This window comes from Nothoprocta perdicaria, unplaced genomic scaffold (assembly GCF_003342845.1).
Source record: "Nothoprocta perdicaria isolate Ctin4 unplaced genomic scaffold, notPer1 scaffold_16, whole genome shotgun sequence".
In the NCBI taxonomy this organism is placed as follows: Eukaryota; Metazoa; Chordata; class Aves; order Tinamiformes; family Tinamidae; genus Nothoprocta; species Nothoprocta perdicaria.
This window is the reverse complement of record NW_020454760.1, coordinates 6,761,009-6,770,909: the sequence shown is the minus strand read 5'-3', so window position 1 is coordinate 6,770,909 and position 9,901 is coordinate 6,761,009. Positions and strand designations below refer to the sequence as shown.

General features: G+C 43.5%; 1 protein-coding gene across 1 annotated transcript in view; it reads right to left on the bottom strand.

Annotated features, from left to right (window-relative positions):
* The window catches only part of CABLES1 (Cdk5 and Abl enzyme substrate 1), a 59,205-nt gene that overhangs the window by 8,287 nt on the left and 41,017 nt on the right, over positions 1 to 9,901 (bottom strand). The window contains exons 6-8 of the mRNA XM_026035507.1: positions 5,314 to 5,413; positions 3,788 to 3,944; positions 2,759 to 2,862 (exon numbers count right to left, since the gene is read on the bottom strand). Coding sequence (XP_025891292.1) covers positions 2,759 to 2,862; positions 3,788 to 3,944; positions 5,314 to 5,413 — 361 coding nt within the window. The remainder of the gene's footprint in view (positions 1 to 2,758; positions 2,863 to 3,787; positions 3,945 to 5,313; positions 5,414 to 9,901) is intronic.

The following is a 9,901-nucleotide window of genomic DNA, read 5'->3' as shown; positions in this document are numbered from 1 at the left end:
AGGGAGGGAGGGAGGGAGGGAGGGAGGGAGGAAGGAAGGAAGGAAGGAAGGAAGGAAGGAAGGAAGGAAGGAAGGAAGGAAGGAAGGAAGGAAGGGAGAGAGGGAGGGAGGGAGGGAGGAAGGAGCCCCCAAGCTTACAGCTGCCGAGTGCTAATGCGAGATGCCGGCCAAGCGACGAAACTCTAACCACAAGCGGCAGCTCTCGCCGCACAGCGTGTCCAGCGCTGACCCCGGAGCTGCTCCCAGCTGCTCCTGCCCCGCTGGGGAGGAAGGAATAGAGCTGATGCCACGCGGGCGCACGCCGGTGCGGGCTGCGCTCCGCAGGTCTGTGGCGCTCCCTGCACACAGGTCTGTTCACACTAACACGGCTGTGCGTGCTCGGGGGAAACAAACCCACAGGTTTCCCTGACCTCGGACTGCAATTTGCCTTACTTACAGCATAGGCTGGTTTTTATATTTCAGAAAGAAAATCACTTGAATTTGCAGCCTGCTTCGCCGCTGCTGTGCACTGATGTGGACCACAGGGAAGATAAACACCACTGGAATCAGGAAAGGATAAAACGGATGCAGGAAAAGTTTCCCAAGTAGCCACGAAGCAGTTCGATGCATAAACCCGCCTCCCTTGCAGCCCAAGTTTCGACATCCTGTGTAAACCCGGGAGTCCTGCAACGCTGCCCTTCTCCCCCCGCTCCCATGGAGGGGCACATCCGTGCCTGCCGCAGTTTCTCGGCAAGGCCGGGAAGGACAAACCCCCTTCCCTGCGTTTCTTGCGGAGCTCCCTGACTCCCGTGATGCTGCATCCCTGCCAGGCTGCTTCCAGGTGGGCACTGGCCGCAGCCTTGACCCCTGCACGGGGCAGCTCTTGGCAGGAGCCAGTTATTCCCATCCGGAACAGCAACCCAGGGATTAGTGTCCCTTTGAGATGGGTGCCTTCAGGGCGAGAGAAGGGAGTGCTATGGGCCCTAAGTAGTGACGTCTGGAAGTCCAAGCTGGGCAAAAAAGCAGCACAGTGTGAAATAAGGCATTTTCCCAGATACAACAGTTGACCTAGAGAAAATGGAAAAGCAGGAAGAACCCTCTCACTGCTTTTCTGGAAGAGATGTTCTTGACAAACAACACTGGTTTTATTAATTACCCTTGAAGTCCATTTTCCCTCTTAAAAAAACCCAGTCACACCTCTGCCACAATGGAAACCACCAGCCAGCCCCTTGCTGTAACGAAACTCCAAAAGTGGCCTTCAAAATACTAGCGAGGACTTATGCTGGACAAAGCAAGCGAGTCAGGGCATCAAACACCCGCTCTGGGGAGGAGACCTCCCCTGCAGAGAGCTGTCCCAGCTGCCTTGTTTTGGCCCTCCCCACTGTGTCCACCTCCATGCCCACCTTCCAAAGGGATTGAAGACTTGAGGTGATCTTGGAGGACTCAGATTTGCAGCCCGAAGAAGGCTGGGAAGTGGCAAGGGCTAAACCAGGTTCATTTTAGAGGCCAGCAACCAAGTTCCCCGCCTAGAGCACTAGCCATATCCAAAGCTAGCAAATATTCAGCTCTCCAGACCTACCTGCCACGGAGGGCAGGCACGTTGAGGGTTGATGGTCAAAAATCCTACAAAAAATCCCACCTTGCCAATCCTACAAGTGAACCTGTCTGAAAGCAATTTGACTCTGGAATATCTCCTCGCCACGCAGCCACAGAGCTCAGGGAAGCCTTTCTGTGCAAGATGCACCAAATTCCTGCCAGCATGGCCAATGTGACTCCACACAAAGAGCATAAACCATATTCTTTCGAAGAAGGAGCCCTCAAGAACACTATTACCAAATAAAGACCCGCGTGGTGGGCAGAAGATAAGCTACACAGGCTGTGTCTCTATACCCATTAGTAGTTCCTTAACTAGCATCTTCATGGCCTACCTTGACTTAAAAGAAGCCATGAATTATGTTTTGAACCAACTGTTTTTATCAGTATTTCAAATTCTATCCTATTTGCATATAGATGAAAGTACTGAGTCATCACTTTGAAAAAACAATTAGCTTTTCCCCAACTACCTTACCATCACTTTGGATATATAATGCAGGTAGATAATACACGAGTGTACTACATCTGGCAATATTTCTGTCAAAAAAGTATGCTGAATTCTAAAGACTTGATTCAGTTTCAAAAAGGCTACAGACACCTCACCATGCAACATACTGAGCTAGGGCTTGCATAAGGAGCAGTCATGAGTCTGTATTGTACAGTTATGGGCACTGGGTACAGTGAAAACATATAGGCTTTGCCAGTAATTGCTGTAATTAAAGGAAAGACTGTTCCATGGCGAAACAAATAATTTGGGAGACAAAGACTCTGCTAGACACTGAAGTTCTGTTCTGATGGATGAATGATAAGCACCAAAACACAATGCAATTTCAGGACTTCAGAAAAACCCTAATGGGTGTCCTCCCATTTGGTAGGGATTGCTAATTAGAGGAAGTAAAAACTTTCCTTTGAATGAAAGAGAATGAATGCATTGTTTGAACAAGCCTTTCATCTAAAACATTTATGAAACAGGGCAGTAATAAAAGCATTTACTTTTGTAATACCTCTGTGAGTTTGTTTTTACATGTCCCAGTAAGTTACTGTCATTTAGAGCAAAGTATTCCAAGCAACTGTTATTATTAGATTAAAAAACAACCCTCTTAAAATAGAGCCAGATACAACTCAACGTTTTAAACACTGTTAGCCAAACTAATCTATGCTACACCTATGTTTGCATATCACTTACCATATATGAAGGGAATATTAAAACCCGCTTATGTTTGCCACAGGGCCATTGGGGATCATCTAGAAGATTTGGGTCGTATTCAACATAGTCTCCCAGTTCACTACCTATAAAACAATTGTATGTAGAAGAAAGGAATTAATTCCATCAAGAAATTTCTAGACTTAACATACATGGCAAACAAGCTCACAGATAATGCACCAAATGGTCTTCACGCAGGGTTTTTGAAAGAGTGTGAGCATTTTGATTAAGCCAACTCTAACTCCTTCTGTAATAAAATCATTTGCAAAGATATACAGATCCTACAGCTTATGAATTATCTAGTAACTGTGAACTGGAACTGCAAAACTGTACACCTAGAAAACTACAAATTCATATAAAACTCCCCAATCAAGTCACAGGCTGTAAGTCTGCCAGATTAATGTGATTCCATACATCCTGCCATGTCCAGATGACAGAAAAGTGAGTGGAAAAGTATTCCTGACTTCTAAGCACAGAAAGAAGTTTTCATCTGCTTATGCAAATCCTTTCACTTATTGCAATTAATATGCCAGAATATCCTAAGTATATAGGGCTTTGGCTGATGTTTCGTGCCCGGTTTTGTAAAGCTCTTCCCACTCTCAGGGAGGTCACGGGCATGGTTTACGCTTTCAGCTTATGATTGCCATGTTCCTGCTGTATATTTTCCATAGCAAAGCAGGGCAACGGTGAGCCATACGTCATGGGAACAAGCAATGCCCGTGATACAAGGACACGAGGCATGTCGACCGCCGCCAGGGACTGGCAAGATGACAGCAGAGCAGCAATCATCTTGTTTAATTAACTTTCCATGAGGCGTAAGCCAACGTGGCTCGGAAAGCACAGGCCAACATTGCAGAAGGCATCCCAAGCTTTGCACCATGGACAACATCAGCTAGAGACCATGTTCTGCTTGCCTTAAACACAAGAAGGGGTTAAGGGTGCTGTAACTTCCGATGACTGCCTATGGCAAGGGTGTGCAAGGCTATGAAAACGAGCTGCTTCATAAGCTACCTGCATCGATGCTCCCTTGGGTGCTGTTAGCTCTGGCCAAGGACAGGCTGCGGTGGCTTGCATTGCGGAACTGGGAGAAGGACGAGGTGGAGTCTATGGTGTTCCTCCGCGCTCCCAGGGCATTCGTTGGGAACAGGAACTGCGTGTAAGAAACGGTCTAGAAAGAAATCCGGAGGGGACAGGCAGTCACTCCCAGCTCAGCCCGGGCACAACAGGATTCATTCGGCGCCTCCCAGTTTGAAACAAGGGAAGCTCAATTAGCAAAGATTTTTTTTTTTATATTTGATGGTTAGGCACAGCTGAGCAGCAATCCCCTATGTTTGCTCCAGTGTAGTCAGTTCATCCATGCACAAAAGCTTTTTTCAAATGCATTCATACTTTAGACAATACAGCGACCACATACAAATGCTCATATATTGGATTTATAAAATCCTATGCAAGAAGCACACTTTAAAACATTCCAGTTTGGTCTTTGGTCTTCAGCACTACCTGAACTCGAGCATTTATCTGGTCTTTTTCTTCTTCAGGACTTGACCAGGTCTGGTGCCCTATGAGAGGTACTAGTCAACAGCAGTGGTTGCTGGAGATCATCTGCCACCTACCAACGTGGACTATGTTTGCATGAATAACTTGTGACAAAATTATCTTGAAAGTTGCACCAATTTTCTACTTGCACATTTGGATGAAGTAGACTATGCCTTGCTTCTTATTGCTTTATTTGCTTTATATTGAAGAAAAAAAAAGTGTCAGCCCCAAGACTGATTTATGAGCAGGTCTGAACAGGTATCAAATAGATGGTGTGAGCTTTAACTTATAAAAACGTGGGCAGATTGTCCTCAAGAATTTACAGCCTGTTGTCTGGCCTGTCACTTGGTTAGGTGAGCATGCAGTGCGTAGCAGCATAGACCCAGGATCTTAAAACAAATAAATGACAGGAGATTGGATGAATAAGCTGTAAAAAATGAATTGGACTTTCAGCCAAAAGGCTTCATTTATGAATAAAATCAATTCTTTTCTATATATTTGCTTAAAATGAATCATTTTGCCTGAAGATTCATAATTACTTTTTCTATTCAAATGAATGCACTTGCAGATTTTGAAATACTCATCAGGTTTGTACTAGCATGTTTTTGCACTTTTGGACAAATGCACTGTTAAGTAAAATGTGTTTTATTAAATAAAATTGAAAGCAAACGAAATTACAGCTTTTAACCATTACCAGAAATTATTTTCAAGCTGCTGTCAATAAGCTCTGCAGCGATACGCCAGAGCCAGGGGAATGCTGTGTGATTCTGAGTACTGTACAGACTCAGACGCTGTCAGAGGAGGGTTTCTTCAAGGAAACAAAGTGTTTTGCACTGACAGCTCGGACAGTTCTCTTACATTTGTGCTCATTTTATTTATAGTTTTTACACATTGTGCACTACACACTGCAATTTGTTTTCATATTTCTGTGTGTCATCAGTTGCATCATGTTTTTCCCGTCTCACATAAAATCGGCAGACGAGGAACTGAAGCATTCCCACCTTCCCATCCGCTCCCAGCTCCACACCTTCAAGACCAATTATTTCTTTCAGACACACTCCTGCAGAATGGCACTGACGTCCTCCGTCCAACTTCACATCCCTGCAGAACAAAACCCAGAGGTCAGCACCCTTTTCTTCTGAAAAGCAGAGACACCTTTTAATGCACACACCTTAAATACTCAAGCTGAAATAAGGTAATAACCACAATCCATATGTATTTGGGTCCAAATGTATCTTACAGGCAGTGCTGTGCTGTTCAAAATACTTCTTAACTCTAAGTTATATAAAACCCCCAATTTCTGCCAGGTTGCACTCCATCTTCAACTCATGGTGCAAAAATCAGTTCCTAATCACCATACAGAATTTAGAAGTAGGAGGGAACCAAAATAATGTAAACTTCAGGCACGACCCAATGATCTTGCCTAAACACTTTAAATCTATCTGATACAGCTACCCTTCTCCAGTGGAATAGCTGGGAGCGCTGCTGGTGGGAATTCCTGCTCGTCTGCAGGAATCAGTGCTCATCTAAGCACTGCAGGGTGTTCGAGGCTGAACAATGAGGCTCTGCTCCTTGAGGCCATCAACAGGAATCCTGCCGTCCTTCCATCACCTCTGGATGGAAACTTGGGCATTTATTTTTGGAGGACTGATCCCTTTGGCATTTTACACTTAAAGTTAAATGACATGCCTAAGAGAATCAGGCTGAAGCCCATGCTTTAGACCCAGAATTGAGATGACAGTGAAGATAAAAAAAAGACTATAGGTGAATTTGTGCTCCACAAGTGATGCATCTTTTCAGCTCCAGAAAATGTATCTGGTGATATTTTGCTGGCTGATGAGCACTCAGGTCCAAGAGTGTGCTTAAACACTGTACCTGCACATACATATGCTATATATTAAGCATATACTTGATCATCTTTGCTTGAATAAGGTCTTGCTTACCCTCATTCCAGCATCATTTCTAGGTTTGTGTGAACCAACTGGTTTCAGTGGGAACAACAACTTCAATTTGTTCAGATTACTTAAATTTTAAGTTTTCTCAAGAGAAAGAAAGAAGAACTCAAGAGCTTCACTGGACTATGGCCTGCAAGTTTTTAGCTAAAGTCCAGTGTCATGGATGTTAGAGAGAGGCTGACACTAAAACCTAGGCACAGACATCCTGCCAACTCCTCCCTTGATTGCTGGACTGGCCGCTTCTGCATTATCTTTGCATATCCCATTTCCCTTTCCTCAGTTTGAAACCTGACATTCATTTTATTTCTCTGAAAAATGGAATTATAGGAGTTCCCAAGAAATCATCTATCTTACTTCTGGAAAAAATAAATCCAACACATCCTATCTGCTGGAAAACATATTCCCGTGACAAAGGAAAATACTGGATTGGGGGGTTAATACAAACAATGTCCTCTTGTTTTCCTGACTGGAATTCACTTAGCAGAGTGTCACATTATCATTCTGTTTCCTGATAGCAAATTACTAAGACGTTGAAAAAATAATCATGTAAAAACATCCATCTACAGAAGCATCAGGTTAGTTTCTCTGTTCCTGTACAGAACATTCTTCAAGTAACTCTTTTTCATGGACAAAAATACTAAGCATAATACTATTATAATAGTAATATACTGCTGATAATACACTGATTACTAATAAGATTAGTAAAAATACTGATTATTTCAGTAGGTCTTAAACTAAGAAACAGAACATGCCATTGAAAAAGCCCCTAAAATGAAAACAAAAATCTGAAATATCTGAAATAATATCTGCATAGGTTAGCTTCCCCCCTGCAAAATCCTAGAGACACAGACTAAGGAATAAGGGCACCATGCCTACGGAAACAAGTCCCGGAGAGACTCGACTCTCCATGCAGTCAGTTGGAGACATGAGGGGAGAGAGAGCTTTGCTACCGCCTCCACGGCGGCGCCGGCACCCTGGCACAACTCAGCCCAGCAGTTCTCAGCAAAGACGAGGAAATCTCAGCATCTGCAGGCAGCAAATGGTCGCTCGGGTGGTGAAACACAGCAGTGAAGTATCACTGCTTGGGAAGAAACTTGCTGTGCTCAAAACGGAGAGAATTTAACGCACATTCCTGAGGACAACCAGTACAAAACATGCGTGCTGTTTCTCACGAGGGTGTAAGTGTGAAAGATCATGCTAGTTTATACGGATCCTCCTTGCACAAGGGAAAGATCCTGGTGAATCTGCAATCCCTAAGCTACTTCACCTCATTGTTTTTGTGTTGCCTGTTCCTAAGATCAGCAGCAAATCAAGCTTTTTCAGGGCAAACTTTGCTTTTTTCCTCTACTCCTATGACAGACAAAGAAGCTCATGAATTTTGCCTAGGATAAGCTGTTTTGGGTTATCTGCAGACCGAGCCAGATAAACCATCATCATCATCATGATCATGACTCCCCTTTTCTGGAATGTGAGCTAAGTCAGGTTATGATTGCTGTTGTGGGAACTGTCACTGGTGGCAAAGTGAAAAGAGGGCATCCCCTGGGTGCTCAGGGAGCCCCTCTGCCTGGAAGTGCAGGGCCAGCAGCTGCAATGCTGCTGCTGCGGGAATCCCAAAGCAGCCCCTTCTTCATGCGACTTTGGGGACCCCAAAAGGTTTCTTGGAGCAGCTAGGCAGGAGTGGGAATATGCCTTGGCTTGGCTATCGACCCAACAGGCAAGTCATGCCCGGGAATCAGTCAGTCAGAGGTGGTTTTGGGGGCACAGGCAGTGTAGAAAGGGCTGCCCAAGAGCCAACCACCTCCATCCAGATCTCCCAAACACGACCCGGACTCCGAAACTCCCAAACTCAACTCCTGTGTGGTCAGTGGGCTGCATGGAAGAGGGACCTTCTGGAGGGCGGCAACTTCAAAAGGTGTCAAACTCTAAGTAATTCAGATGACTATAGCACCAAGTGGCTACATAAGCCACGATCCATTGACACAAGGTGTTTACAAAACACCCAGCAGAAAAGACGGTCCTTGTCAAAGAGGACTTTTAGCAAAGAAAATTTACTTCTTTTCCTCAATTTGATTTTCCTCAATTTTATTTTCCAAAAGCACTAAAAAATAAAGGGGAGGGAGGATTTGAGAAGATGCCAAAAAACTAAAATAAATCATGGGTGCTTAATTTAGCAAACTGCAATTTATCTGAGCAAGGAAAGCTTAAGGAAACAACAAGATCAGAATGACATTTCCTTGGGAGACCAAAAAAATAGAACCCATTTCCCTACAGACTTTGGGGAGTTGCCTTGGTTCACATGCATGTCAAACCCTAGACATTCTTTTTGTGCATCTCGTTTCCACAAGGCATGCTGCTGAGAGGTGCCAAAAACCACACTCAGAACCAAGCCTATCATTTCAGTTACCTGAGACTGAAGAAAACAACAACAAAAAAGTTTATCCCCAAATTGTTCTGGAACAAGAACTGCATTAACTTTGTGAATGCAAATTCACTGTTGACTAATGACTATTTTTCCTGAATTCTACCTTTACCTGGAGTACTGAATAAACAAGAATAAAAAACAGGATATATCACCCTGAGCTTTTTATTAGTCAAGCACGGATTAACAGAATATAAATTGGATATTATTAGCTTTGGAAGTGTAACATTTCTTTAATGAACCAAACGTATGCTTTGGCAAGATCTATAAAGCCTCATGCAAGATTCCTGCTGGGCCCTTGCTCTTTAAATGACAGCAACAGTGGAACACTTTAACCTGTGAATAATTTAGGAGTCAATTAAATATTAAATGGATTTCTAGACACATAAAAAAAAACACTTTCAGCTTATTGCAAAAAGGATCTGATAACTGTTATTTAAAGATGTGATCTTTTGTGACTGTATTTTATGCTTAGTGATTCCTAACTATTAAGGCAACTCATGAGACATCAAGAGAAAATTCTGTCCTTATTCTTTACTGCAAATAATTTTTACTTGTTCTCTCTGTTTATGGGGACAAGGAAAACGAGAGCCTTGGAAGGGACGTGCTGCCAGCCAGCCCAAAGCATTTCTCCCACTGGCAATACCGATTAAGGCTGCCTGCTTTAATTGATCTTTGTTTTCAGACCCTAATTGCCACCAAGATGGTTAGAACAACAACTCTATCTGCAATTTACAGGGAAAGGAGGTGGAGAAACTGGCGGAAAGGTTCCTCTAATGGGCCCGTATCCTTTTCCTCTCCCTCTATTCAGGTATCAAGATGTCAGCTCTTGTTTTGATGTTTTGTCCAACATGGAGAAAAAGCTCAAATTTAAAAGGTATTACCTTCATGAACCTCACGAGAGAGTGAGCAATGCTGGTTCCGTAAAATTTATACACGAGATTATTTAGTTTGAAATGCCCTGTTGCATGAGAATAATCTGGATTTATCTATCTTTCTGTAAAGCCAATATGCACTTGTTTATGCTTTTTGTGCTGTTTGGGAGAGAGAAGGATACTGGGTGGAAGCAAGGAATGTGGGCAATAGTAAAAAAAGCAGGGACATTACAGCCTCCCTGTTATAGGCTAAAAATAGCTAGTTATTCCTCCCAAAGTCTCTGGAATGATAAATGCTCAGGAAATGTGTTTGAGATTGACGACTTAAAGTTGCCTTGCA